The 19,866-nt window shown below is 39.7% G+C and overlaps 3 protein-coding genes across 3 annotated transcripts; 1 reads left to right on the top strand and 2 right to left on the bottom strand.

Moving 5' to 3' along the window:
• Positions 1 to 1,938: 1,938 nt before the first annotated feature.
• On the bottom strand, positions 1,939 to 3,764 carry LOC112199532 (UPF0481 protein At3g47200). Its single transcript, XM_024340536.2, has 2 exons — positions 3,048 to 3,764; positions 1,939 to 2,954 (listed from the first exon to the last, which is right to left on the bottom strand). The coding sequence occupies exons 1-2, from the start codon at positions 3,612 to 3,614 to the stop codon at positions 2,100 to 2,102; spliced, it is 1,422 nt and encodes a 473-aa protein (XP_024196304.1). The 5' UTR covers positions 3,615 to 3,764; the 3' UTR covers positions 1,939 to 2,099.
• Positions 3,765 to 5,161: 1,397 nt separating this feature from the next.
• Positions 5,162 to 7,548, bottom strand: LOC112200631 (probable GTP diphosphokinase CRSH, chloroplastic). Its single transcript, XM_024341653.2, has 4 exons — positions 7,119 to 7,548; positions 6,093 to 7,025; positions 5,677 to 5,967; positions 5,162 to 5,538 (listed from the first exon to the last, which is right to left on the bottom strand). Exons 1-4 carry the CDS (start codon positions 7,494 to 7,496, stop codon positions 5,404 to 5,406), a joined length of 1,737 nt encoding a protein of 578 aa, XP_024197421.1. The 5' UTR covers positions 7,497 to 7,548; the 3' UTR covers positions 5,162 to 5,403.
• Positions 7,549 to 16,755: 9,207 nt separating this feature from the next.
• On the top strand, positions 16,756 to 19,683 carry LOC112195892 (50S ribosomal protein L3-2, mitochondrial). Its single transcript, XM_024336122.2, has 5 exons — positions 16,756 to 17,139; positions 17,821 to 18,030; positions 18,244 to 18,348; positions 18,776 to 18,889; positions 19,258 to 19,683. Exons 1-5 carry the CDS (start codon positions 16,756 to 16,758, stop codon positions 19,429 to 19,431), a joined length of 987 nt encoding a protein of 328 aa, XP_024191890.1. The 3' UTR covers positions 19,432 to 19,683.
• Positions 19,684 to 19,866: the final 183 nt, after the last annotated feature.

The raw sequence follows: 19,866 nt of genomic DNA, 5'->3' as shown, positions 1-19,866 counted from the left end.
GTTACGTGAAACTCAAATAAAATTCAAAGCAAATCATTACATGAAACTGAAAAAGTCTTTAGTTGGTGTGGCTTTGTCTGTCCAATGTCAAATCCAACATGTCTTTAGTGAGTTGCTCCAAATCAGTTCAGTCTTGGTCTAAAGTATACAAAAAGAAACAGAGGCAAATTAAAATAAGATAAATATTCACATGATGAAAAGAGAAGAAACTAATACAATAACCAATTGATATAGAATTTACCTTTTTTACCGAAAATCCAATCTCGAGTACATAGCAATGCTTGAATGGTTTCAGGCAATAATGAGCTATGATATTGATCCAGTACTCTACTAGAAATATTAAATGCAGATTTAGATGCAACCATAGAAATAGGAATCGTTAGCACATCACAAGCCATATGGAAAAGTATAGGATACCGAAATTGTTACATTTTCCACCAAGAAAGAACATCCAACTCTTTCTTTCTTTCCAACCTTTCTTGATCAAGATACTTGTGACATTCATTTTTCATACTCGAAGTTGAACCGTTCTTGTAATTAGCATCAAATTCCTACACATAAATAAACCAAACATGCACTTAAATCACAATGAAGCAAGCTACCTACTACAATACAAAGAAGCAAGCAAGCTCATGTTGTCCAAATATCGAACAGTAAGCTAGTAACATACTACCTACTACAATGAATCATTTTTAATTGATAGTATATAATTCATAGGCATAATGTAATAAAAAACAAGCTTGCATAATGTAAGACTCTCTCTCCCTCTCACTCTCTTCCATGTATGTATTGGAGCTTCTGTACATAAAATGGTATAGGCCTAACTTTGTACTAAGGAAATGCTTGAGACACCAAATATTTATACAAAAATTGAGTACCAAATGATGTGGCATACAACACTTCATCAAATCATTCCATAAATTTCAATGACATGGCTTTATTTATTTTCAATTTAAAAACAGAATGTTTTTGAGAAAATATTTTGTATATTATCAAAACCCTAATGTTTTACAAAAACCAAAGCAATTACAAATATAATTACACTGCTTCTCTTGAAGAGCAGCCAATATTATTCATTAATTGGCTTCATCTTGCTTAAATGGGGAAAAGGATGAAGAATAAAACGGATAGAGAGACCAATATTGATTCTTATCCAATTCTTTATTTGAAGTCTATTATCCATCAGCATTCTCAATTTATGGACAAGCTAGTTGATCTCATCCCTACTCAGTTCTATTTATCCAATGATGATCGGAATAAGCCATGGTTTCAAGGCCTCATTTAACTGCAAAAGCTTTAGGTAAGAAAGAAATAAAGAAAGACATTAAGAAAACTTGTAGAGATCGATTCAAAACTCAAACATCAAAGACCCAGTTATAATCTTTCATGTGGGAATTGCTTTTTTTTTTTTTTTTTTCTAATATATATTTTGATCTGGGTATCAAAGGTTGCAAAGAGCTAGATTGCTATAACAACTGCATCTATTCATTTTCTAAATTAATTTGGTATTTTGTTTAATTGTGACTTTTATTTAATATAAGTTTTCTTAATTCTTAAAAAAAACATGAAATTTATTTTATATCTAACAAGGAAATCCATGTCAACAGAAATTCCAAATAAATTGATGATATGGCATGTGCCATGTCATTTGGTAAGTAATTTTGGTACAAAATTTTGGGATCCCTAGCACTACTCTTTTACTAATCCGGCTTGCATTTTGAGATTTAAATTGATTGTAGTATCTGTAAATAGGAAAGATTTTTATTTATAAGATTATATCGAATATTGCTTTAATTTGGTGCCACATGCATTATCCCTCACGCTAGCCCCGGCCCCCGGCCCCTTGTGATGTATGTCATTCTCTTCACGTTTTAATAGGTATAGAAGTCTAAGCAATTTTAATATATAGGATTGAACAAGTTCACGTTCCAACTTTCAAATGCTGGTATAAACCATTGTTGTGGTGAGGAATTTGTTCCAACAGGAGGTGAAGTCTCAAGATTGTATTCACCGCAAACAAAAAGAAATCAATACAAATGAGAGGAAAGAAATCACTGAAGAAAACAACGCGAAACCCCACAGACAATTTACTGAATCCATCAGTTGGTAAGCATGCATCCCATGGTAACAAGGATGAAAGAAATCACAAGTGTTGATGGGGAGGTGGAGTCGGATGATGAATGATTTGGAGGAGGAGGAGCCGGAACGAGAATGACAGTGGAAGGAGAAGATTCATTTGGTGGACGGTAATAGGGATATATGGAATATCCAGTCTGAGCTATAGTGAACACAAAGAGGAAGACACCAGCAACGAAAGAGATAACAGCCCATGGATTTCTGAAGTAAGTGTGAATAAGATTGGCGCGCCAACTATTCCACGGCTTTCTGCAGTAGTGATACACCCTCTTATGCACAATTTGAAGGCTGCTATCTGGGTCTTGTGTCACATCCTTAGAGAGTGAATTGAACAGATTAGCCACTGCTTTGTCACTCCCCAAAGCATTATGGATGATCCCTTTCGAATGTAAGAGGGCGACATCCCTTGCATTGTCTATGATGTTGTCCATGAAGAGTAAATAAGATGTCACCTCATTTCCTGCTCCTACATGGAATCTCTCAAATGCCATCAGATTTAAAAACATGGACTCAGTGGTGTCATCCACAAGAACAACAGGGAGCCTCAGCACTCCCCGGGTGAATGTGATGTCTTTGAGGCTTGTAGTTGCACTTTTCTTGAACCTGATTCCTGCTTCGTTGAGCTCTGTTGCGGACCAGATAATCTCATCATCACGCTCCATTGATCTTATTTTGTGGCGAATATATTTGTGATCAGGCTCATGCTGAAGCAGACTCTTCCTGTACACATCCAATACATGCACACCCTTTGCCATGTTTGGAGAAACATTGCAGGAGCAGAGGAACTTGAGTATGAGCTTGGTCACAAACCCTTCATCCTGTCCAAAAAAATGTAGTCATTACTGCTAACTTACAATAAAACTTTTGACAGACTAACTAATCAATTACTCATGACTCATGACATACCTTACCTTAGCTTTATCATGTTCAACTGCCACCAGCTTTTCAAGAACAAGCATTGGCAACTGATTCTCTAGCATTAACATGTCACGCTTGATGTATGGCACGACATGGAGCCTACCATGATTGCTGAAGATGGGATCATTAGGAGCATAATCTTCCAGCTGTACATGAGCAGCAGTCCTTAAAATTTCTAGCATGAAACAGCCATCTAAAATCATCAGTTGCAGGAATATGTCTGTAACTTCTTTCGGCACAGAATGAAGCAGAGTATATGAGTCCTTCAAATCATTCTCTACTTCAGCCAATGCATCTACAAACAGCTCAACAGACTTTCCACATCTTTTGAGGAAATGAAGCAGCGCGCGATGCTTGTGTTCCTCCATTGGATTTGAAGGATCATAATGGTAAGGCCCGAAGGAGACTGTTTGAGGCTTGTAGGCCTTCTTGTTAATGTCTGTGAGGCTGGCTGGTAATTTGTAGATTGACCCCTTATTCCAGTGATGCTTCTCTGTTGAAAGACCTTCCATGTCCTTGAGATCTTCATTAACTTGAATAATCCATCCGGTGCCAGCCATTATGATCTTCTGGTTTTCTCAACAATTCTACTGGCTTGAGACAACTAACTCAATCTGTTCTTTTTATACTTCACTGAAAATCAGAATCAAATTCTGAAGTTTCAGTGTGTACAATCTTTTATTCTTGCTTTAGAAGCAAAACCAAGCACACATGGTATTGCACCAAAAGAAGCATACAAACTATGTCGTTACTAGCATTCTTAAAGCTAAAGTGGTCGGGGGGGGGGGTTCAATAAACTAAAGCCATGGGCCAAACTACGAGTCTGAAAATTGAAAAATTCTTTTCTTCATGCACGGAAAGTTTCATTATTAAACCATCAAAGTACGTAGCTGATTCCTACTTGTAAACAAAGTTTCTATTCAATTGAATTTCATATTCAAAACATTCTTTATTTTGGTTTGAAGCTCAATCTTCACTGATTCCTAGTGCAATACTATTTAAAGCAAACAGTAGCCCCAGTAGGGTGACCCTTAAGCCACTATTCAGATAGCTTTGAATACCAGAAATTATAAAATAGAGTTGCCCAGATACTATTGCAGATTGCACATTACTACTGTTCATATGGCAGGAACAAAATTTGGCACCGGACTATCATTCTACTCAGCGCTGGCGGCTTAATAAGGTACTTCCCATGCTCTTGATCCCTTCAGGTGTCAAAGAAGTCCATAATACTCCAACTAATGGAAAAATCTTGCCTAGTTCACTGTACAACATCAGTGTACATCAACAATCTTGTGTCACCAGTAGTGCCTTATGGAACAAACGAACAGGCTACTTATTGACTGTAGCCATGGTTGGTTGGCCACCCTAGACCAACATTGAAAGACCATCGCTCTTGTTAACCCTCTTCAAAAATCAGTTGCTCTCATTCTTCTCACTTCCTTGAAAACCAGATATTATCTTGAGAAGGTTACCTTGTCTGCAGATCCTGCTTTGGACCGGAATAGTTGTGTTGTTGTAGCCAAGTTCTGTTAGAGCGAGTGGTTAGCTTGGCTTCAATGAAATCAAGTGAAGAGCAGGATCAGGAACAACAAAGTTGGACTGGCATCAGTACATTTTGTTCCTTCAGATGTCATATTTTAAGAGCCAACTCTACCTATGTTATGCTGAGGGAAGCATTAGGTCATTCGATGTTAATAACAACTACTCCTCTTCACAACTATATGCACCATTACCAGAGTTTGAGTTCACATATCTAGGCTTATGCACTCGTAATTCATATCTTGTGGAGTTAACAACGGGAGACCTATGGCATGTCCGAACTCCGATTAATGTGGTGCTCATTGAAACAGGACGTGATTTATCTCCGGTTAATGTTACAAATTGTGATGAGGAGGGTAGCTGTATGTAACTCTCTGCACTATTCAGGCATCGCTTCCTGTTTTATCATTCTGGATATTTGCATACTTTAACTGTTCTTACGCATTTTTGAATCAAAAGTGTGTAATCAATATATCACAAATACAGGATACTCACCATGTAACTAGTTTCCATCTAATAATAGTTCTCCTTCTGGTTAGGCAACAACCATTTAATATACTTCTCATTCAGCAAAGCCTTCGATATATAGAAGTAAAGGTAATACATTCTTGGTTAAAATCATGAATGAGAATGCCATGTTAAATGGCTAATTACAGATTTACAGATACATGACATGAGTAAAATTTAGAAACCAGACATTAGACCTCTCAACAATGATGTAGTACATGAGATTTTTGATATTTACAGTTGTAGTAAGTAATAACTTATATACATGGTGAATGTGATAACTATAAGATGCCAGTAAATCTAGTTTGCAATGCTGCCGCTAAGATCTTCAGCATATACCTGGATCAAGCTGTTGTTTTCTGCAATCTGAAGTTTCTCATTCAATTCGGTTTTGTACTGCTCATCTCTGTCCTCAAAATTACGCATAAACTCGACCTGCAACCAGAATCAATGCTTTCAATAAATGTGGCAAAAAGCTAAACTTTAGTCATGAAGATGGTCATATTGCCAAAGTAGCCTATCAATGTGACCATCATTGTTACGCAATATGAAAGATATCAGTCTTTAACTTACCTGTTTCTGAAACAAATCAAATTCATCTGAGCTAAGAGAACCATCGCTATTAGCATCAAGGAGTTGCATCATCTCGCATGCATCTTCCCCTGGAGCACCGAGCTCTTCCATCACTTCCTTAAGTTCCTCAATATTGATTCTTCCATCACCATTCTTGTCAAGAAGGCGGAACACTCTATCACTCTTACTTTGCTCAGTCTCTATGCCTTCATGATTGGCCGATGGAAGATCTTTAAGGCGAAATGCTGCAAGTTCAGCCGCAGCCATCATTATGGCCTTGAGCCGCTTTGCCTGATCATCAAGTAATCATATAAGTCTCTGATATAACAAGTTAAACTCAAAATGGATTCACATGTTTAATCAGAAGAAAAAACCTTCAAATTAATGGGTATCAAGTGCATCATATTTCAACAAACCTCTTCAGGGTCTGTAAGACCACTCTTGTACAAAGAGTGGGATGCTGTCCCAGCATCTGCCAACATATCCATCTCCTGAGTCCTAATTTGTATTTCCATTAAAGGTCTACTCTTGCCACCGTCACTCACATCAACTGCCATATGCAAACTCCTATACCCATTCGCCTTAGGCCTAGCAATGTAATCCTTTGTCCTGTGAGGCATCTCTTTCCACAATGACTGAACAACTTCACGAGTCCTATAACATGCTCTTTCCCCCATTTCTGCCTCATCTTCTCCAGACCTCGGCTCCAATATGACTCGCAACCCCAGCACGTCATTTACCTGTTCCGGCTTCCTGCCATCCTTCAACAGCTTCTTCATGGTGCTATACCGACTCTTATATCTCCCATTCACTGACACATCCACAACCAGCCCCGCCAACAAGGGATCCTCTTTCAACGAATGCAAAAGCTGCTCCTTGTACACATCCACCAAAGGCCTACTTCCAGTCTCATGACTCCTCAACCATGTATCCACATACAAATACGAATTCGGAAACAAGTACTGAAATGACAAATCCTCAAGCTCCAATGACAACCAATTAGCCCCAACAGCATGAGCTAAAGGTGCATGAATCTTCATCACCTCCAGAGCTACCAACTGCTGCTGATACCTCGGAAGATGATCGAGGTGCCTCATTATATCAAGCCTGAGAACCAAGTCCAAAATCACAGCCCTCATATCATAATATGTCAAGCAGAATTTTCTCAACGCAGCAGCACTATCATCATCCAAGACATCAACTTTAGTTGGGATTTTCATCACACGCAAGCTCTCGTGTAACAAATGAGCAGTGCCGGTACCGATCTGGTTTCGAACCTCGAGTATCGAAATCGCTCCGGCCTCCAGAACTGGTCTGAGCATCCCAGCTGAAATCACCTCCGCATCCATCTACACACCCAAAATTAATTGACATCCCATAAATTGGCTGATCGAAAGGAAGATATCAAATTGAAGATCTAAAAGTTACAATGGGGGACTCACCTGAAGGTCTGCGAGAATTAAGGCAAAAGACAAGGCCTTGGAGAGTGAAGAACGACCGTCCGGGGTTACAGGCAAGGCGCGGAGTAAGGGAATCGAGAGCTTGAGAGCTTTGAAGAGTAAGTGGGACCCGCTGCTGGAGACCATGCCCATCCTTTCTGTGAGCTCGTTGAAAGCTCCAACCAGCTCCACCACCATTTTCCCTCCCGTCTGTTCCATCAGGGCCGCCGTCGTTGTTGAGAGACACCGCCGCCGAATCCGCCGGTGACATCTCTGAGGAGGCAGAGTTCTGTGGAATACCCGTACAGTGCGGAGGAGTACTCTGGGTATTGGGTCCTGATGACGAAGGAGATAGTGGTGGTGAGCAGAGTAGAGCTCCATGGTTGAAAATGATTTCTGCTTTCTTCGTGGTGGAGAAGCAGAGAGACTTGAGATATGAAATGCTGGTACGACCAGTCGTTTTTTTAAGTGGACTGACCAAAGTGTTCATGGTCGGTGGAGTTGAGGTGGATTTTTTGAAACTGAAAACCGATAAATTACATTCAAAAAAATCTAATCAAACTGCCAGAATTAAATTATTATATTGTAATTACTTATTATTATTTTTTTGAACTCTTTTTTATCAAATGAGTTGTCATTCATTAATAATAAAAATAGAACACTACAAAATGACTCACTCAAACAGGACTACGATAATATTGAGCCATAGAATAAAAACTTAAAATAGAAGACTCTAGCAGCTTTAGAGTGAAAATTTTAAGTAGAAAAGTAACTTCAGGGTTGACACTACTAAGGAAACCTCCAAAAGCAATCAAGTGCCGTCCCTGATTTATTCATATTCCTAAAATACTCTATTTTAGGGTGCTAAACAACCTAGTCTTTACCTTTGCTTGTGTCCATGTTCTCCACCTTATCCGAAGGAATTGCAACAACCAACTTAAATGCCCTCTTCTTCCTAGGCTTGGGGGCAGCCTCCACCTTAAGCTCTTTGGGCTTCAAACTCTGTTCGATCAAAGGGGATTCTTCTTACAAGAAGTGATTTACAATTCAAAAGAATTTCTAACTTCTTTTACCAAATGGTACTAAAAATACTTTCAAAATAGAGTCGTAATTAACTTAAAAGTTAGGGTTGTATCTTTTTCACTAAGGATCAGTTTTCTTGACATCTTTATAAAAAGGACGTCAAAGTTCATTGCAAAATAACATCTTTTTCTTCAACGAAGTTCGCTGGGTTTCAAGATATCTATGCAACGCTTTGAAACGATATTTGTATTCTGCAGGACAGACGTTCAAGCAAATCACAACACATGTATGGAGACGAAATTCTGTCTTAGGACATTGTTTTGCAAGCCTCTCTCAAGAATCAAGTCAGTGCTTCCGTTTATATGCAATCAGTTTATATTAGGATTCAAATATTAATGCACTCATATGTTAGGATTCAAACATTAGAACGATACTCTCAGTCTCGTTGTCACCGCGTATTATTATCTTTCCATTAGTTTCTGTTTATATATATATATATATATATATATATATATGTTGAGATTATATATTGAATTCAGCAACTAAGAATTAATTTGGAACTAACAATCCTCTTATTAATCCAACCTGTCGATTTCAGATTTTTTTTTTTCTTGATCAGGAAAAGGGCAAGTACGTACTTGGTTGTTGAAGATGCTTTTGCAAAGGAAAGTTGCTTTCATTGGGTGATGCTTCGCTGGCCCAGCTTTGATAAGCTTATGCCCGTTAAAGAATTTACTGATGAATATTGCACATAAAAGCTTATGCCTCGATTGGATATCTATCTCTCATTGAGGACACCTGCGTGCTTGGAGCTGAGGTTTTCGTGTGTAAAGAAAGAAGAAAACGCAAAAGAGAGCATTTATCAAAGCTACATGATGCCTTTATGTGCAAGCAGGTTTGGATGGTGGATAATTTATCAGAGTTGACTAATGAATATTGTATGTCAGAACCATTCAATGCTGGAGACCAGACATGGCGGATACTCAATGCTGGAGACCAGACATGGCGGATACAGATCTATCACATGAGATATGACAAGAGGAAATGGTACTCATCTTTCTATTTACATGGCATTGGCTGATTGGAAACCAATTCCTTCGCCTCGTAGATCAAAAGCATGCCAAGCATAAGTCTTGGACAGGTGAACATGGTTTCACTGCCAAGTCGTCGTCGTGGGGCAAAGCTCCGTTCATTAGTCTAAGCATGCAAGTAATTCTGGATGCAGAGGTCACTTTCATGGATTTTCTAATCGCTGTATATTCTCATTGATAATAGGGGCCTCTTTATATAGAGGATTACAATGCATAGAGTTAGAATCATACAAGGAAAGATAATCTCTAGATTCTTCTAATTAAACCCTATTACCACTAGGTCAAGTAACCTAGAGTTTGGGCCAAACACAAATAGAGATATCCTTAAACACTCCTCCTTGTGTTGTCCAAACGCTGTGATTCTCTCGTTGCCTCGTTAAAAATCTTGCCGAGTAACAAAAACCCAGTGGGACAAAATAACCTCGGTCGAAGGGGAAAAAGAGCACAACACACCCTTCACGATTCGAGGTGAACATGTAGACATCTCCCCCTGATGTCTGCGCCTCCCCCTGATGACTACGATCATGGGAGTTCAGATAATTTCCGCAAGTCAATTCTTGCCACATGTTTTTCGAACGTGGATTTGGGCAATGACTTAGCAAACAAGTCTGCCTCACTATCCTCAGATTGAATCTAGTTCACTTTGATCTCGAGGAGAGTCTGTTGTTGCTGATTATGCTTGGTGTTATCGCTTTTGATGTAGCCTTGCCTCATTTGTTCAAAACAAGCAGCATTATCCTAAATACTCGTAGGCTCATCTGTGGTAGACTTCAAACCACAATTGTTCAAACATGCGTAATTATGGATCTAATCCATATTCATTCACGAACCACTTCATGAAGAGTAATGATCTCTGCATTGTTCGAAGATATAGCGACGGTCTATTCTGTAGACCTCCAAGATATCATGGTCTTTTCCCATGGTGAACACTTAACCAGTTTGGGAGTGACATTTGTGTGGGTCAGAGAGATACCCAACATCAGCAAAACCTTCCAAAACACATGTCGTTTTGGGATGGGGATAGTGGACGCAGGCCAGTGTTGGCGGCGTACCTGGTGTGTGATGGTTCTGAATCCATCATCTCTTTGTAGGGACAAAACATGCCCATATCAATCGTACATCTCAAATATCGAAAGATATCTTTTACACCAATCCAATGGCGTCGCGTTGGCGCAGAGCTATATCTAGCTAACAAGTTCACAACATATGAGATGTCTGGTCTTGTGCATTGGGATAAGTACAATAATGCGCCTATTATACTAAGTAAGGCACTTCTGCCTCTAGCACATCTTCGTCATCATCCTTTCGACGAAGAGGATCCTTTTCAGGATCAAGACTACGGACGATCATGGGGGTGCTTGAAGGATTGACCTTGTCAAAATGCCTAAGCATCTATCGACACGATGCTCAAGTTCTAAACCGAGACATAATCGTGTTCTCCCAAAATCCTTCATCTCAAACTCGGATTTCAAGTGTTCAGCGGTTTCCCTTAACTCTTTAAGGGCTTATAATGAAGATCATGTCTAACATGAACCTTGATAGAATCCGAAACTTGTCATAAAAAAGCGTGGGCATATCCTTTCCTAATCAAGTAGTCACTTTAGTGAGCGTTTCAATCTTATTGTAAACGCGCTCTATGGTCTAGAGCCACATGACTTGGGTAAATGAAGTTCACCATGAACCTTCATGTATATTCCGTATCTAGATCCTTATAGAGATACGTAGTGACCATATTTGTAAGCTGCATGTTCAGTTATTCGGAAACTACCAAACTGACAAGGTAGTGGAGTGCAATGACATCCATTACAAGAGAATATGTCTCATCGTAGTCGATTCCAGGGCGTTTTGTGAGAAGCCTTGCTCCATAAGGCGAGATTGCCATCTCTTTTTCTCATCACGCTTTCTAACGAAGACCCATTAGTCAATAGGTTTTGTGTCAAGAGGAGTTGGCATTACTGGCTCAGAAAACCTTCTCTTCGTTAGAGAATCCAACTTAACCTGGATCGCATCTTTCCATTTAGGCCAAAACTCTCTACATTGGCATTCATTCATCAACGGAGCGTGGTTCGATATCATCTGACTCAACAAACTCATGCGCAATGAAATACGCAACTACATCATCAATAATGATGGAATTTCTATCCCACGTCTCATGTACACTAGTGTAAGTTTCATAGAGCTCTATATTCTCAGGAATAGGTTCTGACATTAAGACGTCTCCCAACGATAACCATAACCCGGAAGATACTCATGAGACGGATTTTGAGTCTTGATGATCAAAGGATTGGAATGTGCCAAAGTATCCTTCGAACCCACGGGTCTCCCACGCATCCTAGCTGGGGCCATGGCCTGTAACGCCAGAGTGTCATTCTCTTTGGCGTTGGCATCATGCCTACCTCCGTGTAGGGTGACACTACGTCCTCTAGTAGGGACGTCATTCCTTGCAGGCATGTTTGCAGCATATTTGCGTGATCTCGTCACTGTAATAGGGATCGAGATGAGACATAGTGGGGACAGACCACCTCAATTCCTGTCGTTCCTGTTGAACATCTGTATTCTTATCTCCCCCGAACGACGGGAAGACTGTCTTATCAAAGTGACAACCCGCAAATCTAGCGGTAAGGAGATCGCCTTGCAAGGGCATTAAGTGGCGGACGATTGTTGGAGTCTCAAATCCAACGTAGTTGCCCATTCGTCTGTAAGGACCTATCAAAGTTCGCTGTGGCGGCGCAATGGGGACATAAATGGCTCACTCAAATGTGCGTAAGTACAAAATATTTATACCCAGTCACTAGCTGTAAATCAGGGGTACATGGAGTAGCGGTAGGTCGTAGACGAATTAGCATAGCTGCATGCGATATTGCATCACCTCAAGCGGATATAAGGAGAGTGGTGCGCATTACCAATGTCCAGACTATCATCGTAGTCGTTTCCGCGAGACCAATTGGGTGTGTACATGGGAATATGATGTCCAACATCAGTCCCAATGCAATAACCATCGAAAGTCTTCGATGTAAACTCTCCAGCATAGTCAAATCCAATTGACTGAATATGATGATTTGGGGAGTGAGCCCGTTGTCATATGATATGTGCTAGGAGTATAGCATAAGCATCATTACAAGTGGAAAATGGCACGACACGTGACCAGCGTGTTTGCGTGTCAACAAACATCATGAGATATTTAAACGTCTACAGGTTAGTTGAATTAGTCCATAGAATCCCCATGGATTTGATGTAAGAATAGAATGAGTATTTTCATATCCTTTGCGTAGGACAGTCTCAGTCCTAAGTTCCCGAAGGAACTGGCTTTGGAAAATGAGCGAGAGGCTTTAGAAGCAACCAACGAGATTTTTGGTTGGGCCTAAGCAAAGGAACTCATCTCCGTTCTCTACATGCGTTTTCGCATGGAATCCGTTGGCTATTCATAGGGCAATTTGCCCTAAGAGCGTAGAAAAGCTCGAAATTAAAAAGGAGTCATAAAGAAGAGAACTCAACTTTTATTAATAAGCCAAATGGAATTACACCATCGTTTCTTTTAACCAAAGAAAATCTAATCCAATAAACTAGTGAATGCAAAACAATGGTAGTCGTCTAACTTCTTTCGGTAATTCCAATGTAAATGTGACCAGGTGAGTAGAGAGATGTCGGTGGAGCAAAGCTCGCTTAAGTACCACTTATCTCAAAACCTTTCTAGACATCACTTTTACATTGAGTACGGCTACTTTGAAGAAAGACTAATATCATTGGCATCTACTACAAAAGTAATATGGCAATGGCCTACATCTCTTGGAAAATAAAAAGACTTAATCAAAATCGCCAGTTTCTGGGTCTTGATTCTTGTATTCTTCCACCCTTAGATCGAGATCTCCATCTTGATCTTCTTGTTCCATGTAATTTGCTTCCCTCGCTTCACGATACGTCTTGTATGCGTTTGCAACATTCTGGGGTGCTGTACATGCTTTGGCCCAATGTTTAGTTGATCCACATCGAAAAAAAACATCATTATGGTCAGGCTCCCTTGATCGAGGCGCCATTGGGGCGCGATTTGGATGACCAATGCTCTTGGTGGCGTTACCACCATAGTCGGAGGCTCCTCCTCTCTCTCTCTTCACACGTTGACCTCTACGGTTCCGTGTACGTCTCTCTCGGCGATTTCCTTCCTCTTTAGGGCGAACATATGGACCAGAATGTCCAGAATTGTCCCTACTCTTAGGGTTTCGTTCCTTGCGTCCTCCATTGGCGGCGCGACTATAGTTAGACTCCGGAATAAACTTAGTTCCCACGGGTCTAGCATTATAGTTCTTCACAAGAATATTGTCGTGCTTTTCAGCTACGTTCATGGCGCCAATGGGCTCATGAAACCTTGTGATACGTCCTGCATTTACATCAATCCGATAATTCTTTGAAATCATCAGTGTAGAGACGGGGAAGGTAGAGAGAGTCTTCTCGATCAACATCGTATCAGTTATGGCTGGGCCACAAAACTCCATCAGAGACTTGATACGAAGGGCTTCCGAGTTATAATCAAGCACAGACTTGAAATCATAAAAGCGGAGGCTATGCCATCGCACTTCTAAATCAGGAAGCAGGGAGTCACGAACGTTGCCAAATCGCTGGTCAAGTTCTACCCATAGCTTTCTTGGGTCTTCCTCATTGAGGTATTCATTTTGGAGCGCGTCATTCATGTGCCTTGTCATGAGAATTATGGCTTTAGCTTGCTTTGCTTCGAAAGCAGTAGCTTGCTCACTGGAGAGCATGTTCTGACCAGGCTCTTGGATGGCTCCCAGAAGTCCATTAGCCTTAAGATGTTGGCGCACATCTCGGACTCACCTATGGTACCTGCGCCAGTTGTCTCTAGTGGAACGAAGTTCAACTTGTTCAGGTTACTCATCCTGAAAAACAACACAAGATTAGGGTTAGTTTCAGAGCGAAAAATGCTACCACGAAAAACTATTAAATTTCTGAGCGTAGTCACTTCCAAGAAATTAGGAATTTTCTGAGCGTAGTCGCTTCCAAGAAAATCCGATTCCAAGAGGGGTTTTGGATTAGATCGAAACGATGATGTATGTGGTCAATCGTTTTCTTCTCAACAAACTTTAAGTTTGGAGGACTCTACAAGCTCCAAGCTTGGAGTGAGCACGAACCCCCACAGTTCGGCTTTTGGTCTCCCCTATAAAGAAGAAAGGGGGGTAGAAGAAGGGATGTTGGAAGTCCCTGAGAAAAGAAGAAGAAATTGAAAAACTTCAAAAAAAAGGGGAACTTTTAGAAAAGTTTACCTTGAAAAATTGCCGGAAATCTTGACAGAAAAGTTGGCCGGAAAAATGTCGCCGGGAAGTTACTGTAGCTGCCGGGGGGGGGGGGGGGGGGGGGGTTACTGTAGATAACCGGAAAAGTGTCGCCGGAAAATAGTTGACCGTTGACCGCTGAAGTGGCAGTGGGTCCCTGTTTGTTGATGTGGCAGTGGTCCCTGTTTGCTGACGTGGCAGTGGGGTCTGCGTCAGTGGGCTTGGGCTTCTGGCCTTCTGGGCTTCTTTTGGGTTGGGCCTTCTTTTCTTCTTTTCTTCTTCTGCCGGATGATTCAGATTGCCGGTTCAGTGGGGTTTAAATTGGTTTTCAGCGTTTTTCTTCCGGTTCTTGAAACTTCAGATGAAGTGGCTTCTGCTATCAAAATTTGGTGGAAATTGGAGGTCCGAAAGATGGTGAACCGATGAAATATTTGCTGCTAGTTGTATAGAGCTTCCGGTGGCCGGTTCGGTGGTTTTCCGGCCGGTTCTTGAGGTGGGGCTGCCGGTTTCGGACTCTTGGGATCGAGTTCTTCAAGGTGTGAGGTGGAGGCAGAAAAGGCTTCAAGGTTTTGTATTCGGATTCAAGGTTTTTAGCTTCTTGAATCAGGGTTTGGCTATTTGTTTCAGGGTTAGGGCTGCGTGCTGATAACGTGTTTTAGGGAATCAGAAATTGAGAGATAAGCGTTGTATATTCTCATTGATAATAGGGGCCTCTTTATATAGAAGATTACAATGCATAGAATTAGAATCATACAAGGAAAGATAATCTCTAGATTCTTCTAATTAAACCTTATTACCACTAGGTCAAGTAACCTAGAGTTACACAAATAGAGATATCCTTAAACACTTATTTTATAGATGTTTTTTTTTTTTTTTTTTCCATCAAAAGAGAAACTTCATTCATAATGAAATATTACAATGGGTAGAGTGTAAAAATTAGTCTATCAACAGCCAATATGAATGTGATAAAACTAAACTTTGTCTACATTAGACTTCAAACTAAAAGTCCATACTTACACATTTTTCCAACACAGAAGACTCTGACTCTAAACAAATCGCATATGTTGACTAACTAAATCTTATTTAACAAGACGATGAGAATTGAACTTAAGATTTTAGATATTGATTTCTTTTATAAGCACCACTTACTGTATGTCATTTACAATAAAAGAATTAAAATTTTTCATTATTAATAGGAGTTAATTTGTTAAAATTATCGTGATTAAAAAAAAAAATCGAAATCAAAACAAACAGACATATCGATTGATTTTCAGTTTTTTTTTTTTTTTTTTTTAAGTAAAAAACCGTTGGTATCGGTTGAGTTTAGGGCTGTTACTCGGTCGGTTCTAATCGGTTATAGGTATTATCAACTTCAAAACCAAACTTTTACATTTCAAAATTGAGTTACCAATTACCAATCAAATTTTTTGATTTTTAATCATATCTACCAAATTCAGTATTTTGGTTTTCGGTATTACCAACTTTAAAACAACTAATCTTTTGTAATATAAATTAGAATGAAAAATACTAAGTTTTTCAATTTTATAATCATAAGCTTTATATTCATCTACTTATTATAGCTTTCTTTTGTACATATGAATCAAGTTTTAGCCATTTATTTAAGCATTTTTGACCAATTTACTTAAAATACATGTACAATTAATGTAGTATATGTAGTAATGCACATTCATACTATTATGAAATTTTTTATGTTTATTTCTTAATATACATATTTGTGTATTAAAAACAATAGTGTATAAAACTAATATTTAGATAATCGCTTAATCGATAGATTCGGTATTTACCAAAACCAAACCAACTTTTTCGATAATTTTCAATTTCGGTTTTATTAGTTTCAGTTATCAAAAAATCAATTTACTAAACTTAAAAACATCGGTTGGTATTCGGTCAATTTGGTAATTACCAAACCAAGTGGCAGCCCAAGTTGAGTTAGAAGATAGTATCGAAAAACCAAACCGATGCAACCCGGTACCGAGACAATAGGGAATGATTGTACGGCAAGTCGTTTATTAAAATTAATTGACCCACGTGTCGAGATCAAGTCGAGGGAGCACGGTGGACTACAACACAGAGAAACACAATACCCATCACTCTCTCTCACCAAGCTCTTCCCTAAAGTCCTAAAACCCTACTCTGCAACCTGTGTTGGGGTTTCTACATCCGCCATGCCATCAAACCCGTCGTCGTTTTAAGCCTCCGTCTCCGTCACCCACATCCGCCATGTCCGCCTTATCGAGAGGCCTCATTTCCCGCCTCCGCCTCCTCTCCCTCAACCCCGCCACTTCTTCTTCCTCCTCTTCTACTTGTACCGCCATACCCGCCGCTCACGCTACGACGTCGTATTCTCATTTCTTCCGATGCTTCAGCTCCGAGGCCTTGGTGGACGGGGCCGAGATCGCCGAAGATCGCAGCCGGGTTATCGAGGCCAGGCCCGGAGTTATGACCCCCCAATCGAAGCGGACCGGAGTCATCGCCGTCAAGTGTGGCATGTCGGCGCGCTGGGACAAATGGGGTGCTAGGGTTCCGATCACCGTGCTTTGGGTCGATGATAATATCGTCTCTCAGGTCAAGACCCCAGAGAAAGAAGGAATCTCTGCCCTACAGGTGAAGCTTTTTCTCACTTCATTTTGTTTCTGTTAATGACTAATTGAATTTGATTAGCTTCATTGTAAGAATAGAAGTGTATAGGTGGTGAAGTTTATAAAGATTAGATTTTTTTCAGTACTTTGAATCTGCAAAAGCCTGTGAGTTACTTGGAAGTTTAACCTAAACTGTATGAAAATATAGCTATAGCCTCGGTGTGAAGTTTCTTAAAGTTTAGATTTTTCAGTTCATTGAGACTAATCTAACTTCTTGCTACAATTTGATTTGGGGACGATCAACAATGAGTTCTAGTTGTTTATCATCTGCAAAAGCATGGGAGTTTAATCTTAGTGATGCCAGCTGGGTATATCAATTTCAGTTCAGTATGACTAATCCAACTTCTCCCTAGAGTTTGGTGTCGGGACAATCAACAGTGAGTTGTAGTTCAAAAATCTATAAGAGCTTAAGAGTTTAATTCTAGTTAGGCAGCTGGGTATATCAATGTATGAGTGTGTTTTTGCTTTGGTTGATTCGACTAAGTGGAGAAGCGAAGTTTTTCTTATTAATCATTACAGTTTTGTGTTGGTACTTACATCTAGGTCTTGTCGCCAGTCCACTGTTTATCAATTTGATTTTTTCTTGGAAAATTTTCAAGAGCAAGGATTTAACTATGGGATGACATTCTGTTGTGGTGCTAGTTAGATTGGGTGCGGGCAGAAAAAAGCAAAACATCTGACAAAGCCTGAAGTGGGCCATTTCAGAGCTCAGGGTGTTCCACTTAAGAGGAAACTGCGGGAGTTTCCTGTAACAGAAGATGCGCTTCTCCCTGTTGGTATGTCAATTGGTGTTCGCCATTTTGTTCCAGGCCAATATGTTGATGTTACAGGAATCACGAGAGGGAAAGGTTTTCAGGTGAACTATTTTTCTTTTTAGCTCCTGCCTTTTCTGTTGTTAGGCTTCATTTTCAGAGTTGTTGTATACTCTTCTTCAAGCCTTGTGAATCCTTTTATATGAGGATTTACTGAGTGAATTTGATAAACTTTGTTTTTGAAGATTCTTTCTGATAGAGTAATAATCAGAATAGTTTGATGATCATTATGTCTGATGCGTATTTTCTGTGCCCAGGGTGGGATGAAAAGGTATGGTTTTAGAGGAATGCCAGCAAGTCATGGTGCTTCTAAGTCACACCGAAGTATTGGTTCTACAGGTCAGAGAGATGATGCTGGAAGGGTATGTATGGCTTCATTTGATTGCTGTAATCCTTTATCTTGTCTCTGAATTTTTTATTGTTTGTGTATTTGTATTGGTGGTTAATAAGCAACACAACTAAGCAAGAGTACAGCCCACGGCATCTGTCAATAAAATCTTTTGGGAACTTTAATGCTAGACCGTTCTGCTTCTTAATTTTAATTAGATGAATGTTTTTACTTCACCTGCTATAGTTTTTTTTTCCCTATACAAGTAAACACAATAGAAGTTGTGTGACTTAGAAAGTTTAATAACTTATATTCCATTTCATATTCACACATTATCATGTTTTGAAATTGTTGAATGGTTTTCGTGACTACTCTTCAAAATTAAAATATATTTCCCAATGCATTAAATTCCCTTGGCTTGTGAGTTTTTGAATTGTGACAGATATATGATGTCTGAACAGGTCTTTAAAGGCAGAAAGATGCCCGGGCGCATGGGTGGAAAACAGAGAACGGTGAAAAATGTATGGATCTACAAAATTGATCCCGCAAGGAACTTGATATGGGTGAGAGGCCAGGTATGCTTCTTTCATAAAATTTACTTTTCAGAATAGAATAATTGGGAGGAGGTCATCCACGGTATACTTCAATTGCATGTACATGATGGTCCAAAATTGAATCTTTCCAGCAATAGTTTTCTGACCATAAGCGATCTTAGAAGTGTTCAGATCCTGGAGGGAAAAAAATGTATATGAATGAACTTGCTAGAAACCTTTTCTCAGAAGAGATGGGAAAAGTAGCACACTAAAAACTCCATCGTCTAAAATTCATTTGGTGATTGGTGTACCCTTTTCGGAAGCGAGTATGTTGTACTTTGATGTTGGGTTTTGCCCAGTTTTGGTCCTTTCGAAAATACCTCAATTAAAGTTGTTGGCTATGCTTACAGGTCCCAGGTGCTGAAGGGAACTTTGTGTTTATCAAGGATGCTTTCTACAAGAAACCCGATGTCTCGATGCTACCATTTCCAACTTACTTTGCTCCAGAGGATGAAGATCCAAGCAAGTTAGAACCGCTGGTTGCTGATCTTGGAGAAGTAGATCCATTTATGGCGGCAGATTAGGCTGGAGCTGAATTCAAAACAACCACTTTGAAGGGAACTCGGTTTTTGAGGGTATAAAACCCGTCTGAGGCTGTTGAATTGATTATTTTTCAAAGTTATTTTTGTTATAGGAATGCAGTTGCCGAGGTTGTAATATCATAATCGAGTCAAGTTCATTCAACCTCAGATTTCATTACTGACCAACAATGTTATTATGTTGAAAAATCCATGTTTTGAAATAAGTGTGGCGACTTAGAAATTTTGCTCTGTTAACTACAGATTCCAATTCGTTTGCGCAACTATTTGTTGAAATTTTGTGACACCAATGTGCATGATAAGCATCAAATCGTTAAACTTTGAACTACGGAAAGTTGAGATAGCCATGCCAATCTCATTTCTGAAAGATCTTTGCTTCTGCTGTGGAGCTGGTAATGTGCTTGGGCTTTAGCCTTGAAA

Source organism: Rosa chinensis, chromosome 4 (genome assembly GCF_002994745.2).
Source record: "Rosa chinensis cultivar Old Blush chromosome 4, RchiOBHm-V2, whole genome shotgun sequence".
Classification (NCBI taxonomy): domain Eukaryota; kingdom Viridiplantae; phylum Streptophyta; class Magnoliopsida; order Rosales; family Rosaceae; genus Rosa; species Rosa chinensis.
The sequence above is the reverse complement of the archived record's forward strand: the minus strand, read 5'-3'. Positions and strand labels throughout refer to the sequence as shown.